At 37.7% G+C, this 21,443-nt stretch overlaps 1 protein-coding gene across 5 annotated transcripts in view; it reads left to right on the top strand.

The window, feature by feature from the left end:
- The window catches only part of ESRP1 (epithelial splicing regulatory protein 1), a 58,393-nt gene that overhangs the window by 27,878 nt on the left and 9,072 nt on the right, over positions 1-21,443 (top strand). Inside the window, exons 12-15 of one of the 5 annotated variants that reach the window (XM_010833497.1) lie at positions 1,466-1,664; positions 4,745-4,913; positions 16,427-16,577; positions 19,699-19,808. In XM_010833497.1, coding sequence (XP_010831799.1) covers positions 1,466-1,664; positions 4,745-4,913; positions 16,427-16,577; positions 19,699-19,773 — 594 coding nt within the window. In that variant the 3' untranslated portion in view covers positions 19,774-19,808. The remainder of the gene's footprint in view (positions 1-1,465; positions 1,665-4,744; positions 4,914-16,426; positions 16,578-19,698; positions 19,809-21,443) is intronic. The other 4 variants (XM_010833493.1, XM_010833495.1, XM_010833494.1 and 1 more) reach the window with 4 other exon arrangements.

Raw genomic sequence — 21,443 nt, 5'->3', positions numbered from 1 at the left:
TTTTTGAAAATATTTTTTCTGTGCATTATAGTCTGAATATAGGTTTGTATTAGAAATACCCACTTTTTCTAAACTGCTAGTTTCCCACTTTCTGTTTTCCTATGAAGATGGGTCACATTTATAGCCATAGTCCTGTCTCACTGGAAAGTGCCTGCCACTGGGTATAGGGAACCAGAAGATACTGAGTCCCTTGTTAATGTGCCACACTAACACGTGCTCACTCTCACGTCACTTTTGAGCTATGTAACTTTTTATCCAACTAGGACTCCTTTCAGCATGTTTCTCTGATGGGAGGCCTTTTGAATCAAATTCCCCACAATTCAGCATCACCAGAGAATTGTTTGGGTTCTGAGTCACCATTTCTAGTAATCTAGGGGCTGTTGTTACTCTTTGATTAACAACCATGGACAGATTGGCCTCTCATTGACCCTTGTGACCTACTGTGATTGCACCTGGGAGAAGTGCTTCTTTGATGATGGACAAGCTCTTAGCTGCCTCGAAGATGTTAGTTTTCCATCTTGGACTGGGTTTCCCTGGTGTCCTTAATTTCCCTGGTATGGTAACTCTGATGGTAACTTGCATGGTAATCATTTGCCATAACTGGTCCCTTAGAGACTTTAAAGAAACCCATAAAATAAAAAAAGGAGTCTTATAAGCCAGTTGTATCTTTCTTTCTCTGCCATAAAATGTCTATGCTAAATAAGACTAAGGCATTCTGGTCCTGTGTCGCAGAGATCCACTAGCTTTGTTTTAAATAGGATTTTTAGCAAGCTGTTAGTAACAGAGGAAATGTCTGTAAATACCTGTTGGCCAAGGTTTAAAATGGAGATGCAAAGGAAGAGGTGAGAGAAGGGCTCCCGCGCAGTGCTGGTGCTCCAACTCTGGCCACCCTTCGCCATGCTCTGCAACCCCAGCTCCTCCCCTTCTTCCTGTCTACAGGCCACACCCCAATCTAGGCAGGCTTCAGGGAGGAGGAAAAGGGATGTTACAGGTCAGTGAGGGACAGACTTGAGAGCCCATAGAGAACACTGGTTTGTTCATTTTCATGTAGGAGGATGGGTAAGGCTCTAATACTGGTTCTGTTACTAGCTTTTCTCAGTTGAGTGAGATTTAATCAGATTTTTCAGAAAGGGAAAAACCCAGTGTACAATCCTATAGTTTGAAACCGCAGTCACAAGGAGACCCTTTCAAAAACCCATAAATCTAATTCTAGTTGATAAAAACCCAAAAAGGATCACTTTCAGCTATGAGCTCTCAAAACTTATTTCTTCAAGGTTTTGTGGGCAATTCTGTTGATTAGGTGATGAAACATAAGTCAGGTTTCAGTAGATCTTACTGTCACCCAGATTTTGTGGCTAAAATGTCTGTACCATGGGTGATTGTCACTGTGCATGTTTTGTAAGCAACCACTTCCTTGTTGAAGGAGACAGTCTCCTTTTGTTTTTATTCTTCCTTACGCGCTCAGGGCCGCCCGTCAGGAGATGCCTTTATCCAGATGAAGTCTGCGGACAGAGCATTTATGGCTGCACAGAAGTGTCATAAAAAAACCATGAAGGACAGATATGTTGAAGTCTTTCAGTGTTCAGCTGAGGAGATGAACTTTGTGTTAATGGGGGGCACTTTAAATCGAAATGGCTTATCCCCACCGCCATGTAAGTTACCATGTAAGTTTTTCTTGGGTCTTGGCGCTATTCTACGCTGTATGCTGGTAGGTGCTTAAGCTGCTTTCATAACTTTCTGTGCCCCTGGTTCTTTCTAAGGCAGGTGAGGTGGTTACATAAGGCTTTCCCATCTGGAATCGGTAGTATCTGATAATCATTTAAGACCTTGGTTGTGGACACCCATAATTAGAGATGCTACATATACCTCCTTTCAAATTATATTCTTGCTTTTCCAGTGATAAGCACTTGATTTCTGAAGCTTAGTGTGCTCAAGATAAGCACTGACTCTGGGAGGCAACCTGGCTATGTAGATATTTTAATACGCATTTAAAGGTAAAATAAATATAACAGATCCTTTTTGTTTTTTTCCCGCAACATATTGTGGGTTTTTTTTTTTTTAAAGCAAAGGGTGATTTGATGCCCATTTTGCATTTTTAATTTTTTGAGCATTAAGTATTTTGGAGGAAGGATAACCTGAAGAGCATCTCTCTTGCTCTCCAGGATATCTGGAATGAGCAGGTTAGTAAAAACTAAAATGCGTAAATGAATTAGCCAAAGTTACCATTGGATCACAGGATCAGTGCTTAAATCAGGCCGTGCTGTTGCTCACTGGCACCTGGGTGCAAGCCATCTGGAATCCTGTCTGAGAGGAATAAGCCCTTTAGCATGGAGACCAACTTCCGGTTCACGACTAAGGAACATTTGGGGATCTGATGTTCAAAACTTGAATTTCCTGACAAAGTTTTCAGTTTTGAATACGACTTTTTCTTAGGAAGTATGTTGGGTATGTTTAAAGAATGTAGCACTCAAAGTATAGTCCAAAGATAACTCAGAAAGTGAACTGGATGGTGTGCTTGATTCCAATAAAATGTGGAGTGTTAAGACATCACTTTCTAGTAAAGAGGAATCCATACCAATAAACCTATTTGATAAACTATTTTTCATAGAACATTTGATAGGGCTTAATCCTTTATTGCCCTTGGAATTCCTAAATGCTAATATTCCATTTATCTGCTGCTTGCTGTTGGTGAATATCTAAGAATTGATCACTAATGACTATAAAGTTTAAAACATTCTTATTGGGCTGAAGTGGATATCTTAATGCAATCTGTTGTGTGTTTCCTGTCCATAAACCACTGATAGTATCAGTAACTTTTACAGTTTCCTTTATTGACAATCTATCAAGCATTGTAAGATAAGGGAATTTCTCCATCATGCATAACCCCAGTTCTTTTACTGTGATACATTTTTACTTCTCTCTTCCTAGTGGAAAAATGGTCATTACAGGCTTCATAAGACTTGCATTTCTCTTTCCCCCATCACAAACCCTAAAATAATTTTTCAAAATTTAAATGCATTTTTACATAAAAACTTACTTCCATATTTTTACTACCTTCTAAAGATTTTAATTAAAATTCAGCTGTTTGTCATTTTAGTGGAAGAGTTTGCTACTTTAAAAAAATTAGAACCAATTTTTGCATCTCTTATGCTTGTTCTGGTGGTTGAGTCGCTTAGTCATGTCCGACTCTTGCGACCCCTTGGACTGTAGCCTGCTAGGCTCCTGTGTCCGTGGAAATTCTCCAGGCAAGAGTACTGGAGTGGGTTGCCATTTCTCTCTCCAGGGATGCCTGTTCTACTGCACTTATTTTTTTCTGCCAACTCACTTTAGATGACCCTCTCTTTATGACTTAGGCATCTCAGGTCTGTTTGCCCTTTCTCTGGACTTTTTAGGCCAGGGATCATAATTTTAAAATTATCTACACACTAGGTATCTAACATGTAACAGTTTTTGATGGATATGAAGGAGGCACCCCAAAATTGAATATGAGATCAATATGTTAGTCTTGGGTTTTTGGTTTGTTTGGAGGGGTTGGGGTTTTTTGGTTTTGTTTGTTTGTTTTTGGCTGCACTGCTTGGCTTGCGGGATCTCAGTTCCCCAGCCAGGGACTGACCCAGGCCACAGCAGTGAAAGCCCAGAATACTAACCACTAGGCCCCCAAGGCACTCTCAGGTCTCGGATTTGTGTACCCTTATTCAGCTAACTTACTCATCTCCATAGACATACAGAAACCTCTAAGAAGAGCCGAAGACAGTAGAGATTTTCATGTGAAAAGTTATCCATTGGGCCTCAGCTGTTTGCAAAATATATTAGGTGATCCTAGGTTTGCAAAGTGAAGTCAGGGACCCCACATTCAGGCCACCGCTCGGTTATCTCTGCTGTTGGGTGCAGATGTCCTAGAGAGTGGTGCTCATCCCATACATTAAAGCTGGGGACCAGCAAGTGGTCTGACTTAAGTGAGTTGCTGTCTTCAAAGACTTTGCATAGCCAGAAGACAAAAAATCCAGTCCTTTCTAATCTAATCTGAATCCACTTTTCATCAGCTGCCTCTCAGGAAGACTTACACATATTATTTCTTCAGGGTTCTTTTTCAAGGAATCTGACTTTTTTTCTTTTTTTTTGCACTGCTCTGAAGATGTCAATTAGTTTTGAAAACCTATCTTCTGGGTGCCTCGAAGTGTGCACAATACAGAGATAATCTGCTTGTTTTAGGTCACTTTGCTCTGTCACAGTCTATGCTTTGGCATAGCACACGGTCCTGATGAATAGTATTTTACCCTGACTGTCCTCATGCTGTGCTGTAGAGTCGAATTCTCTCCATACTGGCAGTATAGCTCTCAAAAGGGAAAAAAAAAGAAAGCTTTTAGTTTGAAGCTACACGAGATGTCAGTCTGTCCCATGTTTCTTTCCTCAAAGAGTGAGTTTGTGGTTTCTTGCACTTAGGAGCAGGGTTAAAAAAAAAAAAATGTGTAATGAAATTTTGAGAAGATTTAAAAGTCCACTTGGAACTGTTTTTTTTCCCCCAAATTTCAAGCTAAGAACCATTCTTTAGGTAGATGGAGTGTGTGAGATTTGAGATTGCTCCTACATATTATCTATGTAATCAAAAGGCAGTTGCTTGGGATGGTATACAGAACTGGTCTCTTTCTTTCAAATGTGTGTATGGAAGGGCGACCTCATGGCCTCAGTGCTTCCATGTGTCAATATCACTAATATATCTCAAGGTCTCTCTCTGTTTGTTTAGGCCTGTCCCCTCCCTCCTACACATTTCCAGCTCCCGCAGCAGTTATTCCTACTGAAGCTGCCATTTATCAGCCCTCAGTGCTCCTGAACCCGCGAGCGCTGCAGCCCTCCACAGCGTACTACCCCGCGGGCACCCAGCTCTTCATGAACTACACGGCGTACTACCCCAGGTAAGGCTCACAGGAACAAAGGACTCCTTTGACAGCCGCCGCCTGAGTCCACAAAAGAATGTTGCCCGCCACATGGAAGGTTAGCATGGCAGGCTGCAGTTTCTGGTCATACATATCTCTGTCCAAGAAGGTTGTTTCAAGACAACCAGAATGTTTATTTTTTTATCCATGTCTTATTGACAGCATAGTCTTTTAGATTACTTATGTATACAACTTTCCCTTTTTCCTTTTGTTTTAGGGCTGTTCGTGAGTTAGCCCAGTAATCATTATAAAAGAGTGACAATATCAAGTGAATGAATTACAAAACGAGAAAATCTGTGGTGAGGGCAGTTCATTTTTAAGAATTCATGTCAGCCCAAAATAGATGAAAGCTGTTTTAAATTTTGTAGGGCTTGTATTCTTTCCCCTCTAAGTCTTTACTAACAAGTCCAGAATGAGATTTTTCAGTACTTTCTTGGACTCAACATATTTTAAATCTGATTGCTTTTAGTTGTTCTCAATTTCTTGGAGGCAACAGGATATAATGGAGAGAGTTCGTCAGTCTCATCTCTTCTTCTACCCGCAGCAGTTCACTTAACCTTTCTGGTTCTTAAACAGTGATGGGATCAGCCATGTTTCTGGAGTCCCTGAGTCCCTCCCAGGTCTGATTGCCTGTGATTCTAACTTGGATATAGAATGTCCTCTCAGTCTCAATCTTTTCAAAAAAAAATTTTTTTTAAGTCTTGTGTTTAGTTACTAACCAGTTCACTTTATTAAAATAAAAATTTTACTTTGGCACAAGCAATATTGCTCACATTTTTTCCTATGGTACATAAGGGCCTTGTTTTTGCCTTCTCAAGCTATTTAAAATAGATGCGTTGAATACATCCACCAATGTACCTGTGAGGTTTTGGCCTGGAACTTACCTGTCTGATCTCTAGAGTTATGTCACACTGTGGCTTTTTATTTTTGTTGCTTGTTTATTTGGCTGGGGAATTCCGTTGGCCTTGTGGCATGGCTTTCGGAATCTTAGTTTCCCGACTAGGGATCAAACCTGAGTCCCCTGCAGTGGGGTGTGGCGTCCTAGCCTCTGGGCCACCAGGGGATTCCCTGTCCTGCTGTATTTCCGTGCCCTCTCCATCTACGGTTTCCTCAGAGGGAGCAAGAACATTGAGATCTGGGTAGCATTGAAGCTTGCAGCCAATAAATGTACTTTTTTAGGAATTTTAAAAACTTTCATTCTTGTTTTTAAATGGAAAATATTGAAAATTTTCTTTATTGGGGAAGAACAGGGAGAAAGCCATGATAATCATCAGCTGACCATCTGGAAAATTTGAAAAGGCCCAGAAGCATGAGCAGTTGTTCTTGGTTGAGTACTGTGTCAGGCACCCACTCCAGTCCCAATCTGTCAGCTTCTCTGGAGCCTGTGACAGGCACTTGCTGGTAGCGGCTCTGGTTATAAGAAAGATCTTGGTCTTCCTTTCTCGTGCCATCAGAATGCCAGGAGTGGGGTGCTCTGTGCCCCTGGGTGTCGGGGGCACTTTCTTGTGCCTGTAATACACTTGGAGAGCCTCCAATTCCATCATTTCCTTGCTCTCTGGACACTGTTAAAAGAAGGAATCTCTTAGAAATAGTTTCCCATCATAGTGAGTTGGGACCGTAAGTCTGGAACTGAAGCCCCAAAGGCAAGAGAAACTGATTTATGGCTTAATAGTTCCTGTAATTTTTTTCTACTAGTAGTTTTAAAGTTTGTAATGTCCTCCTTAGTAAGTCTAAGAGGATAGAAGTAGTGAGTAAAAGTAGATTCAGATTTTACATGACTCTAAGTCCAAAAGTAACCTCAGTTATCAATTTGAGAACATACACATCTGTGTGCTTGTAAATAATGTGACATGCTAACATATGTTTGGTTGGTTTTTTTCAACTTGCCAGTATGTCACTGACTTCTTGCCTGAGGAATATCTGCAAATTTACCTCACTCTTGTAACTTCCCGTAACTAACAAGTTACTTCCCATTCGTGTAACTTTCTAAGAATGAAAATATGTCATAATTTTAAAATTCCTGTATTTTTATAGACATCTAATTGTATCTTTCTCTATTAAACCTCATACTGATCGTTAAATACTTCTTGGGAACAATTTCACAAAAGTGGGATTTTTAAATCATGCTTGTGTGTTGTATTTAAATTAATATTTCCAAATAACTCCTAGTATGTTTCATTATTTGAATTTTCATGTCCCTCATTCTAGGAAATTATATACACAAAGTGTTCAAACATTGGAATGTTCTGTTAACCAGACTTAAAGTCTGATATAATCTAAAAAAATATTCCAAAAGCCATCAAATATTTCATAGTTTTGGGAGAACGCCACTAATTTCTAACCTCACATGACTGTAAGGCATTTGAGACTCTGTAATATAAATGTTGAAAGCATATTTTGGCTTATTTACTGATGTGTAGGAAAATGGGAGATAGTATACTTCAGGCTAAAACAGGATATTAAATCGGAAGCTCTGGAGTTTGTCTCTTTTCAAATTAGAAATAAATTTAAATTCCCTCCACTTAAAAAAAAATACTTTATTGAAGTATAGTTGATTTACAGTGTTGTTTATCTCTGCTGTACGACAAAGTGATTAGTTATACACATTTTCTTTTTCTTGTTCTTTTCCATTATGGTTTATCATAGGATGTTGTCCCTCCACTTTTTAAATGAAAGCTGTCTGTCTGACTTCAAATTAATGCCATATGTTCATTACTTTAAAGATGTTAACATATTTTGCAAACTTTTAAAAGCAGGCCCCTCAGAAAATGATACTGATTTTTACCTGTTTTTAATTAATTTATCTGGGCAAGCTGTTATTCAGTACCTCTGTGTGCAACACATTTGGAATATTAGGGTTAATAAAATATGAACTCTTTCTGCCATAGGGTAGCTAACAGAATTCATCCCTGTGCAAAGTCAGTGACTTCAAAGGGCTCCTTCTGCTAGAGGGCATTTGTTCTTATTTTATGTCCTCCTACTTGGTGTATCTTCCAGTGGGTATTGCTCTGAGAATATACTGATAGCATCTCTCACTGTAAGGATTTGGATTACTTGAGGAACATATAAGGAAAAGAGCAATGAACCAGTTAGTTGCTTTTTGTTTAACTAGATGAGTTTTTAGCAGTCTAAATGTGTGGCTGTGACAGCAGCATTTTGAAGAGCTAGTGAAATTAAAACAAGTGGTTCTGTTTGCTGCTTAAGAACATTGGTTTTTTCTTTCTCCACTTGAAAGAAGGTTTCAGGAACCCGGTATGCCAGAGCTTAGCCTAGGATACAAAAGAAGTGTTGATGCCCACCCTGCTTATCACTCAAAACTTCTCTCCCATTACACCTTTTCTCTCCTATTACATAAAGTCCTACCTTTTGTTCTGACCTCTCATTTTTCTTAGAAAAGAATATTCTCTTTTGCATCAGAGCTATAAGCACAGGTAAGAAACATGCTAGATCTTCAGCTAAATGTCATATAATTTAAAGAAAGATGGATTAACGTAAATGTCTTGTGTATATCCATTGCCTCACCTTTTGTAGGATATATAACTAATAACATATTCACTTTGAACCAAAGTAGAGGGCAAGGGGGTGGTTGACATTTTTAATGAGGGATGCTTTATTTGCATGCCCACAAGAAAGGGTGGGGTTGGATGAGGGATCCTTTTATTTGGGGGGATAACCCATTATGTGAAATCAGCTCCTTTCTAGCCAAGCATTAAATACTAATAGTGAAACATTCTACAGTGCTTGGTTTGTCATGTCATTTTTGTATTCTCTCCTGAAATTCTTTGTACTTGAACCGAAAGAATACCAACCCTCCGAGAGATGCCTGCATTTGCTGTTTTGAAAAACTTGGCTTTCTTGTTCCAGTCTCCTTTGTTTTACTGAGATAAATGTAGGTTCACACGCCATGTAACAAACAGTACAGAGGCCTTCCATATACACCTGAACTTGTTTCGTCACTAAGTTGTGTCCGACTCTTCGTGACCCCATGGACTGTAGCCCACCAGGCTCCTCTGTCCATGGATTTCTCAGGAAAGAACACTGGAATGAGTTGCCATTTCCTTCTCCAGGGGATCTTCCTGACCCAGGGACTGAGCCATGTCTCCTGCTTGGCAGGAAGATTCTTCTCCACTGAGCCACTGGGGAAGCCAGATTTACTTGCTGAAAGCTTTCTGATAGGACCAAGAAAAAGAAAGAATTCTTGTTTTAAAAATGTCTTTTTATTTTATAACAAATACTTAGTGTCACAAATGCAAGCTGGAACTCAGCGTGCAATAAAATGACACTAGAATGTTGGAAAATGTGATATTCATGCAATATCAGGCAATGCAATAATAAAGAAGCACCAGATAATTTGCTGGTGGAAACAGCTTTGTTTTTCTTTCCCAATTTGAATGTCATTTCTAAATGACATAAGCAAGAACTGTTGTGGGCCATAGAGTATACTGTCAGTGCCTGAGAATTCAGTGTAGTTTCATGGAAGAAATAGTTGTTTACTAAAGACCTTATATAATGAGTAACTCAGGGAATTTAAAATACACTTAAAATTCTTAACTTCAAGGAAAAAACTTTACTCAAAACACTTAATTGATTTCAATATATAAAGTTTTTTTCCCCGATTCTTTTTCTTAAAAATGTTATTTTCAAGCATAGCTTTTAAAAAACCTATGACAGAAATTTTCAAACAAGTAATTTGGGAATATATCTATTACTCAATATTTTGCCAATCTGGTGTCGTCATATTGAGGACATTTTAAAGCACAGAAACCCAGACATCATTTCTTTCACGTGTCGCTGTTTATGTGCCCCGTGTATCTCTAAGCGCCTTATTCTTAAGTGTTAATGCTGTTGTTGCACTCATGCTCAGCTGTGTTCGACTCTTCTCAACCCCGTGGACTACAGCCCATCAGGCTCCTCTGTCCATGAGATTCTCCAGGCAAGAATCCTGGAGTAGGTTGCATTTCCTACTCCAGGGGATCTTCCTGACTCAGGGATCGAACCCATATCTCGTGTCTCCTGCGTTGGCAGGCAGATTCTTCATTACTGTGCCACCTGAGAAGCTCTTAAGTATTGATAACTTTAGTTAAAGCAGATAAACTTAACTAGAACACATATGCCTATCTTGATAAACAAAATAAGCCTCTTTTGCCTCCCCTGCCCTATGTAAGCATTTCCTTGGTATATATTTACTGCACTGAAGTAGGGTTAAAGGAAAAACTGACATTTGTCTATGAATTTATTTAATAATAGAGTATTGACTTTTTATTTCATTTAAGTTCAAAATAAACCATAATAACCACAAAACTAGAATGGAATTGCTTCTCTAGACAGGGTGTGATTTGGGGGGAAAGAAGGTGGTGGAGCCCTCCTGCTTGCCTTTTATTGTGCCTTTCAATGTTGTCCTCAGTTCCTATTCAAAAATAAGACAAAAGTGCATTTAAAAAACAAAAACCCAAAAGTAGTTTCCAAAATAATAGCTTTTGTAAATGTGCCTCTCTGGAAATTGTTGTAACATAGCATGGATCACAGTGTGTTTTGCTTGCTTCTTCAGCGACAGCTTTTCCTCAGAATACTACTTTTTTAAACTGTCGTTCTCAAAATATGTAAGATCAGTTATCATTCTATGCTTTAAATCAAGCAAAAAGATTACTTTTAAAATAATTTCTGGTGTTGGATGTAGTTTTCAAATGTAAAAGGAAGCTTTGTGGGGACAATTCTTGTTTTGAGTAAGAAGTCTGTAACTTTACTATGTGTTTGGAACATATTATGATAAATGTAGTAGGGGGTTTAAATTTTTGTAATCTTTAACGTAATTGGAGTAAATTTAAGTTTAGCTACCAAACAATTTGACAGTACCTAAATTTGCTTACTATTTTGGTGAAATAGATTCTCAAAAGATTTCTTTATTCCTTCCAAAGTGTTTTTATATTTGTTGGTTACTTAAACTTTCTCCAGGAGGTAGATGCACTTGGAAAGAGAGACTTGTAGCCTTTAAGAAGAGCTAACAGAAATGGAGGATCCGTGTGTACTGCCCAGTCCATCTACATGAGTTTTTTTTTTTTTTTTTTTTAACATGAGTATTAAGCTCAAAAGAATGTTGCAAAGTCAGCCTTCTTGAGACTGTTCACTTCAGATGAACAAGTTAGTTCAGAAATTTCCAAATGAAAATTGATTCCAGCCTTTACACTTGCTAGGATTAAAACGTTGTTTCTCCAGTCACTTTCCAAATATAGGGTCTTTATGTCACTAGGCGCGTTCATAACTGTTAAACAAGACTCAGTGTGGTAATTTTGCAAGGAAGTAGAAACCAGATTTCTTTTTGTAAGACTCCTCAGGATGTTTTCTGTGTTAATGTGTTGATGTATTGTGACTCATTCAGAGGAAAGTATATTCTCTTCTCTAATTTTCTTTTCCCTTAACCTCTTTCTCTAATAAGGTAGGTAATGCTTTTGATCTCTGTCCTCTAGAGAAATATGACGAGTCATCACATTGTTTTGTCATGCTATAACTGCTTCTACTTTGGAATGCTATCCGTGTTGCCAATGTTTAGTAATTTGTAATTGTTAAATGAAAGAGTATTGTATTATGAGAACTGTTTTCAAAAGAGTATATAGTTTTCTTGGTTGTTAGACACCTTGGCCTTCACTGTTTTCATATATCTTTCCCTGTGCTGAAAAAGAATTTGCAGTGATGTATTAGGATACAGAGTATTTGAAAAAAAAATTGTGATATAAATTAAGACTTGATTAAAAATATAACATAGGAAATGTTTGATAGTCTGGCAGTTAAATTAATCTTAGGCGATTAATATTGGCATAACAATCATGGGCTTTGGGCAGGAGGAAACTTGAATTGCACACTCATAATTTCAAAGGAAAGAAAGTCATAAATTTCTCAGGGAAATCCAGTTTTTCTCCGATTGAGTTTGAGAGTTATTACTCAAATCCATAGAATGTGGAGTGCTCCCATGGAGGAGATCTTCCACTTTATAACTCACGTGTTTGACTCCAGCCACAAGTATACATATATCCCCTCCCTCTGAGCCTCACTCCAGAAGGTTCTTAACATGATCTCAGGGTCACCTGCTGACTGAGTCTCAGCAGCAGTGTCTGCATAACTGTGATGCTCTAGTAGTCTTTTGAAAATAAACCTTCGAGGAGAACCCCCCACCATGCTGTTTTCTTTTTCTCTTCATTTCTTCTCACCTCCCCTCAGGTCTTTGCTGGTTCAGGCAGCCCCAGCAGGGTTTCTTAGCAGTTCAAGGTCAGTCTCCTTGTTAGCTTATACAGTCTCTGCATTGCCTGTAGGAACTCGGTGTTCAGTGTTAGGTTGACTCATTCATTTGGACCCTAACCCTTGGGTTCTTTTGTGGTTCTATCAGTTTTTTAATCTTTGCAGCTTTTGAGTACCGGTTACGTTATTGGTACTATGTCCATCTGAGACTTTTTTTTTTTGCAGAGTGTTGGGATCTTAAGTTTCCCAACCAAGGGATTGATCCCATACCCCCCTGCAATGGAAACACAGTCTTAACCACTGAACCACTAGGGAAGTGCTTCTAACAATTTAATTTCAGAGTAACCGCTAGAAGAACCATGGTGTCCATTAGTAACAACTCAAGTTCACTTCCCTTCTACCCACTTTACTTGCCCCTTCTACATCCCTAAATAACTACTAATCTATTTTCTGTTCCTATGAATTTGCCTGTTCAGATGTTTCATATAAACAGAATAACGCCATTTGTGGTCTTTCATGACTAGTTTCTTTGATTTAGCCTGTTTTTGAGGTTCATTCACGTTGTAATATGGATCAACAGTTTTCATTCCTTTTTATGGTTAAACAGTATTCCATTGTAGGAGTATACAACATTGAGTTTATCATCAGCTGTCAGACACTTGGAGTTGTTTATTCTATTAATAATGCTGTATACATCTGCATTCAGGTTTTTGTGTGGACCTAGATTTTCAGCTTTCTTTAGTTAGGTATGTACATAGGAGTAGAATTGCTGGGTCATATGGTAACTTTATGTTTAACTTTTCAGAAACAGCCAAACTGTTTTCCAAAGGGGCTTCACCATCTTAACATTCCCATTAACAATGTTTTGGCATTTTTCCTTTCTTTACATCCTTTTCAGCTCTTTTAACTATTTTCATGTGTGTAGATTTGCTGTCTCATTATGGTTTTAATTTACATTTATTTAACTATTGATTTTGAGCAACTTTATACGTGCTTACTAGCCATTCACATGTTTTCTTTGGAGAAAAGTTTATTGAAGTCCTTTGTACATTTTTTAATTGAGCAATTTTTCTTACTGTTTTTTAGTTGTAAAGTTTCTGTATATATTCTAAGTAGGACATCTTATATGACTTACAAATATTTTCTTCCAGTCTGTGGGTTGTCTTTTCATTTCTTCATGATGTCCTTTAAAGCACAAAAGTTTTTAAGTTTTGGTGGGTTTTGTTTCTGGCCATGCCACATAGTAAAAGCATGGATTCCTAACAATTGGATCACCAGAAGAAAAAAGTCAAAGTAGAAAGTGTTAGTTGCTCAGTCATGTCTGACTGTTTGTGACCCCTTGGTATGTCCATGGAATTCTCCAGGCCAGAATACTGGAGTAGGTAGCCTTTCCCTTCTCCAGGGGATCTTCCCAACCAATGGATCGAACCGAGGTCTCCTGCATTGCAGGCAGATTCTTTATCATCTGAACTACCAGGGACTAATTCCCCAAAAGTTTTAAATTTTGATGCAATTCAACTTATTTCTTCTTTTCTCACTTGTACTTTTGTCATATAGAATGCAAAGTCATGAAAATGTATTACTACATATTCTTATAAGAGTTTTGTTGTGTTAGCTCTTGTACTTAGGTGTATTATCCATCTTGAATTAGTTTTTTATACAGAGTAAGGTAGAAGTCTAAATTCATCCTTTTGCATGTGAACATTTCACTGTTCAGCACCATTTACTGAAGAGAGTTATTTTCTCATCAAATTGTCTTAGAACTCTTGTCAAAAATCAGTTGACCAGGGACTTCGGTTGAGTCCTATGGTTGACTCCATGCTTTCATTGCTGAGGGCCTTGGGTTCCATCCTTGGTCTGGGAACTGGGATCCCATGGGCAAACAAACAAGTAAATAAATTGACCATAAATGTAAGAGTTTATTTCTGGCCTCTCAAATTCTATTCCATTGATCTTTGCCTACCGTTATGGAGGTACCACACCAAAGTTTAGTAAAGTTTTTAGGAAATTCAAAATACTTTGCTCTTTTTCAAGAAAGTTTGGCTGTTCTTGGTCATTTGTAATTCCATATATGTTTTAGCTTCAGTTTTCTTGATGTCTGGGGGAAAAAAAAAGAATATGATAGCTATTATATCAAATCTATACAATTTAGAGTATTGCCATTTCAACAAAATTAAATTGTCTGTTTATGAACATGGACTGTCTTTCCATTTATTTTGATGACTTCTATTTTTTAACAATGTTTCATAGTTTTTAGTGTGTAAGTCTTGCTGTTCCTTTGTCACTTTCTTTGTAATATTTTGTTCTTTTAATGCTGTTGTGAATGATTGCTTTCCTTATTTCATTTTTAGGTTGTTCATTGTAGTGTATGTATATATGTGAAAGTCGATCAGTCGTGTCCAACTCTTTGCAACCCCATAGACTGTATATATAGTCCACGGAATTTTCCAGGCCAGAATACTGGAGTGGGTAGCCTTTCCCTTCTCTAGGGCAAACCAGGGATTGAACCCAGGTCTCCCATATTGCAGGTGGATTCTTTACCAGCTGAGCCACAAGGGAAGCCCTATTGTAGTATACAGAAATGTAATTGATTTATTTTGTGCATTGATCTTATATTTCTAACCTTGCTGCTTTGAATGAATGCTGCCTGTATGGGGGGAAGCATTGAGCTAGGAGGTAAGAAGTCTGGGTAGTTCTTTGGTTTTGTGAAGAGCTAACTGGTTGTGTGACCTTCGGGAAATCATTTAACTCTTAGTTTCCGTTTCTACCTCTGTGAAAACAAGAAGGTGTGGCTGAATGATGGCTAAAGTCCCTCTCAGCCCTAAAGATCAGCATTCCCTCTCTGCTCTCACAGTTACACATGGATTGACTTTTGGTCTCTAAACAGACTCTCCTTGGAGAGAGTTGTAAAAATCTCTCCAAGTAACTCAAATATGCAGATGAGTTGAGAATTACTGTTTTAGAGACTTAGATTATGGGCAGCTTGATGTCAAGTAATATTTTCAGGCTTCCATATTTTAGATATGATGAAATGGAAGAATGGGGATGGAAATAGCAAGAATGAGAATAATAACAGAACAACAAATTACTGTGTTTTATGGTTTGTGGAGTATTTCGATACGTTAAGTCATTGATGCTGAAGGACAATTCTGTGAAACTAGGAAATGTTTTCATTCCCATTTAAGAAACGATAAAATTAAGTGACTTGTTCAGGCTTACTGTGCTAGTAAAATGGAGGCTAGGATTGGATTCACCATCTGGTATCATTCCTGTTAACCCATCAGTTAGGATTATGTAGGCTAGATAATCTCAATTTTTAGTCCCTTTCATTATGTCTTTAGTCTTTGAAGTGGATAACTACCTACTTAGAATGATTTGTGTTAATAATCTAAAGCTGTGTATCTTTAGTGCTCTTTTAAGCTAATGACTTATAAAAAAATCCCTATGCATATATGAGTATCGGGCAACTAATTGTGAAAAACAGATTGGTATGGGACATGGTGAAACTAATTTCATAATATGGTAATCATTTGAGTTACTACATAAAGAATAATTAGTTATTCACGTGGCTTGTGTTTCTTGGCGGTAATTGTTGCAGATACACTAAAAGGACCCACCATCAGTTTCCCCTCATGTTAATGGTGGTTAATGTAATTTGTTATGCATCCCTTCCAGTTTACCAATACACACTTTTTTTTTTTTCAGTTCAGTTGGGAGAAATAACTCATGGGTGCTATAGCACTTTGCTCTCACGTTGTTCTGTACTTAACTGTGTTGTGCATCTGCTGTATACAGGGATAGAACAGTGTGTGCTTTGGAGCAATCATTTTGTATACCTTTTGGTCTCTGGCTATGGTTTCTGTTATTCCTCTGCGTTCATGACTTTCCTTGCCTTAGTATTCCTGGTAACTAGCCAGTTAATCATCAATGAGCTGGGCTTCGGAAGTGGTGCTTTGTGGTTGAGTGGCTGCAGAAGTTTCCTTCTCTCCTTCCTTCTCTAAGAATCTCGGACAGAACCGGATCTTTGGGGACACCTTGCATTTAACTCTGCATTAACCCTTCTGTCTTTCTTTCCAACTTTGGGCTTTTGTAGAAATGGGGGACAGAATAGTTGTGGTGTACTTACCTGCCTTGGGAGAGAGAACTGAGAATTCTAAGAAGGGTCACCTTGAGAAAGTGTTTCTTTAAGTAACTATTGTGTTTAGAGTAAATATTAGACATTGTCTGTTTCTATTGGTTCATTGTGCTTTCTCTCCCTTTAGCCCCCCAGGTTCGCCCAATAGTCTTGGCTACTTCCCTACAGCTGCTAATCTTAGCGGTGTCCCTCCACAGCCTGGCACGGTGGTCAGAATGCAGGGCCTGGCCTACAATACTGGAGTTAAGGAAATTCTTAACTTCTTCCAAGGTTACCAGGTCAGTACCTTGAAGAAGAAAAATACTCAGTGCCCTTATTACTTAAGCTGATGTGCCTAAAGAATGCAGCCAGGATATTCTCTGAAACTCATGTGTACAAACGCTTTTAAATAGATTTGCTTTATGAAGAACCAGAGTCGGGGGATTCGTTATCTGAGTGCTTACTTCAAACTCATCTAGGGCTCTTCCATGCTATTTTAATTACTTCCACTTAATTTTAGGTGCTTTTCTTTTTCTCTCTTTCAGTTGGGCTACTTTGAGAAAGCTGTTTATGCACACAGTGGTGTGGGTCTTTCCATCTAGAATAAGATTGGCTAAGAAGGAATTTTCTTCAAAGTCAAATTGTTGACTAACGAAAAAATAGAGTTTGAGTATTTAAAAAGTAGTCTGAGTCCTTTCTGCCTGGTATGGAAGAAACAAGGGTGACTCAATGAATCTTTAGATGGTAACTCTTTTGAAAAGAGCTGTAGGAAGTGTTTCTTTTATGATAACTAATGAAACTGATTTTTACTCTGTCCCATTTTTCTAACGCTACCTGTGTCCATCAGTTGTTCTTTGATTTTTGGTAAGAGCTTGTTAAAAGCAAGCAAAGTCTTCTCATTCTCATCTCACCTGAGAGGATACTTTTCCTTCCTTAAATCACATGGTTAGACCCAAACTCCTTCTTCCCTACAATGTCTAAAAATCAGTATCTTGCAGTCTTTACTTGCACTAAAAGCAAAAACGGTCTTTCCTCTTGGAGCTGAGCCTTGCTTGAGTCATTAGTTGAGAAGCACTTGTAGGCCTAATCATCAAGTCCTGAAGCGTTAACCGTACAACACGGTAAGGGTGTTGCCCACAGGCGCAGTTACACTCACACTCCTAGAATAGGTTTACAAGGTTGGTATCCATGAACCATGGAGTCGCAAAGATTTGGACATGACTTGGCGACTGAACAACAACAACAAATCCATAAATTGTGGAGGATTGTGGAGCTCAGCTAAAGCAATGTCAGTGGGGATGCCCCAAACCTACCAAGTTACCATCATGGGATATTTTTTGACAATTGAAGAAAATCTATGTCTGATAGTGAAAGACTGAATGAAATTGGACAAAAGTTATGTTTTGTTACTGCTTGGCTTAGCACATTCTTTGCAGACATAAGCTATTTTTCAGAGATCAGCAGATACTTTGCTTCTTCCCTACCTGTTGGAATCCTTTGGAATGGTAAATAGTTGCTTCCCAAACTTCATATCTGATTCACTAGATTACGAAGAGAGAATTTTACCAATGGCTATTGAAAAGATAAAATCACATGGAGAATACATTTGAGTTTTGTGTTTTCTCCCATGATTTTCCAGTTGTTTTGACTAATTTTTATTACATTCAAACTGAATAGCATTAAGTGTTAATACATATAAACTGTATGAGAGTAAACGAAACTGCTCTTCTTACGGGTATTCATTAAACCACAAACACATAATAGTAGTTATTTCTAGATTTATGGCTAAAAGATTTACAGGCTTCAAAATTAAGATAAACTACTACAGATTGAAGTTATTTTGTCTTCTAGTAGCCTCTAGGGAATTATTCAGTGTTGGAGCAGACCTAGTATAATCAGAAGCAAAAAGATTCTGCAAAGCTATTTTGTCTCAAGGCATTTGCCTTCATTTCTGAAGTGCTTGGAATTTATGAACTGGATAGATAAATTAGGATTACATAGGAACCTCAGTTATCTAATTCAGCATATCAAATTATTCTTGAATAGTTTTAAGGTAGTTAAAATGCATACATTCAAAATCTTTTGTATATAATCTAATTTCATGTCACTCTTACATAAAAGTTTATATCTTCTGCTGTCTTTAAGAGTCCTTGCCTTCTTATTCTTTTTGCCTTTTCTCAGTTATTTTAGTAATGGCCACTCACCATGAAGCTCTAGGTTCTTTTAGATATGTCTTTGTCACAAAATAAAAATATCAATGGGTGACTTTTTAAAAAAAATTGTTCTGAAGTGTAATCTTTATGTCTGTCTTTATATATGGGGCCTTTATTGCTGTTGCTTATTTATTGGGAGGTTTTCATTTGATTTCTGGTTACTTAAAATTTATCCTACATAATTACATAATTTATTTATGTAGGTAATAATACCAAATCCTTGGTAATAATTGTTTGAATGAATGAAATCTCTTTATGGTTTCTGATTCTGTCTTTTAAAACATACATATATATATATATAATAATGGCATATGTCATTTTTATAAATGTTACTTTTAATTTTTAGATATATGGTTCCCCTTTCCTCAGCAAAATTCTTTCTATAAAACTACTCCCACTTGATTTTTCCTTAATTGATTTGGGGTTGAAGGGGCTGGAAAGGGCTGATTTACAAAAAGAGAAGAATTGTGATACTAAAGCAAGATGCAGGATATAGGTTCTGCTATCAAATCTGCATTTTTGTAAATTAACCTGAGTGAGGCCCATTTTGATAAGTGAAATTAATAGAATGAGAATTTATGAAGGCAAACTACGATAAAAATATTTAGTGATGAGGATATCATTCTGTTCGTGGAAATAAATCTGTCTTTACTTTAGTTGATGGACCTCTTATTCTGAAATGGGCTCTTAGGTATCCTTATATTAGTCCTTTAACTTTTTCATTTGCCCTTTGCATTAACCTTTGCTGTCAGTGGCTTTGCATTTTCAATAGTGCTAATTTTTTTTTCTCCTCCAAGTACTGACTTTAATCATTATCTCTTTGGGCCACTTACTGCTTTTAACTTGCTGCACTGCTGAGAGAACTAGATTGATATTACAAATATAGCTAATGCTTGTGGTGTCATGGAAACTGTATTGTTAACAAGATCTGAATTGTTTGGTAATGTGGTACTCTGTTCTTTTTCTGTCTGCATGTTCATCTAACTTCCCGCTTAGAAGAGATTTATATGATATTTAGACATGTTAAGTAAGAAACGATTTGGGATTCACAGTTACGTAGATGTCTTGTATCAGCGTTAACTTGTTTCCTATGGTTTTAATGTCCTGTATATAATTCAGTTGGTAGAACTATTCAGTTGAAATACTAACCGTCTGTAGTGATAGTTTGTCCATCTTTTGATCCTGTTTGTTTTAACTTGCATTTTAGTATGCAACCGAGGATGGACTTGTACACACAAGTGATCAGGCCAGGACTCTATCCAAAGAATGGGTTTGTATTTAAGGGCCCCAGCAGTTAGATCATCCTCAGAAAAGAAGGTAAGGCTCCATGCTGTGGAAGTTAAATTATAAAGGGCCTAACAAAGAGAGATCAAGAATCTTGATGTTTTTTAAGTCAGGTGGGACTTCTCTTCCCTTTATGTGATATAAGAAATGACAGAAATCTTGGAAGGAATGGAGACTGAAGTTAAGATTGTCGTCTAAGTGTAGTATCTAAGCAATATATATGGAAACGGTTGTATGTTATTTTGGCATAGGGAAAACTTTTCCATTTGGAAATTATTTTAAAGTATACAGTTAAATGATATTTAGTGTATTTGCAATATTGCGCGACCACTATTTCTGTCTAGTTCCAAAACATTTTTATCAACTCTGAAAGAAAATCCCATACCCATTAAGCAATAGCTCCCAGTTTTCCCTCCCAATAGACCCAGGCAACCAATCTACTTCATTTCACATGTTTTTGAGGTTTATCCATGTTATAGTATGTATCAGTACTTCATTCCTATTTTTGTGACTGATTAATATTCCATTGTATCAAGTCAGAATTAATATTCTGGCTCGATGGACATGAGTTTCAGCAAGCTCCAAGAGTTGGTGATGGACAGGGAAGCCTGGCGTGCTGCAGTCCATGAGGTCACAAAAAGTCAGACACTACTGAGTGAACTGAATATTCCATTGTATGGCTATATGAGATTTTTTTTTCCCCCATATATATATTGATGGGCTTATGGGCTAATTCCACCTTCTGGGTATTGTAAATAGTGCTGATATGAATAATTATGTACAAATATTTGAATATTTTAAATTATTTTGGGTATATATTTAGGAATAGAAACACTGAGTCATATGATAACTCTACTAAGTTGGTTATACTTTTTTGCCTAGTTTCTCTTTTCTAAAGTTGTGGTAAAATAATATATAACATAATACGATTTTAATCATTTTTTAAGTGTACAGTTCATGGCATTAAGTACATCCACGTTGTTTGCAACATCTAGCTCCTGAACTTTTTACCTTCTCATGCTGAACTCTAAATAACATTAAACATAATCTCCTATTCCTCTTTCCCTAGCTCCCTGGAAACCATTATTCTCTTTTATGTTTCTGTGCACTTGACTATTGTAGTTACCTTATAAATGGAATAACACAGTATTTGTTCTTTCATGGCTGACTTATTTCACTTAGACTAATGTTTTTTAAAGTTCATCTGGGTATACTTTTAAGTATGCCTCATTCCAAAATGATTGCAAGGTTTTTGTTGCATGTCTTCCTCCTCTTCTAAAACTAAACCTAGAGGAAAAGGATTCTGATAGCTTTTTGAATAATTTTTTCTCCCTACTAATTCAAGTTCGGTTCAGTCGCTCAGTCGTGTCCGACTCTTTGCAACCCCATGAATCGCAGCACCCCAGGCCTCCCTGTTCATCACCAACTCCTGGAGTTCACTCAAACTCATGTGCATCGAGTCAGTGATGTCATCCAGCCATTTCATCCTCTGTCATCCCCTTCTCCTCCTGCCCCCAATCCCTCCCAGCATCAGAGTCTTTTCTAATGAGTCAACTCTTCGCATGAAGTGGCCAAAGTATTGGAGTTTCAGCTTCAGCATCAGTTCTTCCAGTGAACACCCAGGACTGATCTCCTTTAGGATGGACTGGTTAGATCTCCTTGCAGTCC

The sequence above is a fragment of the Bison bison genome, unplaced genomic scaffold (genome assembly GCF_000754665.1).
Source record: "Bison bison bison isolate TAMUID 2011002044 unplaced genomic scaffold, Bison_UMD1.0 scf7180017863702, whole genome shotgun sequence".
NCBI lineage: Eukaryota > Metazoa > Chordata > Mammalia > Artiodactyla > Bovidae > Bison > Bison bison.
Note: the sequence above shows the minus strand (reverse complement) of the source record. Positions and strands in the feature narration are given on the sequence as shown.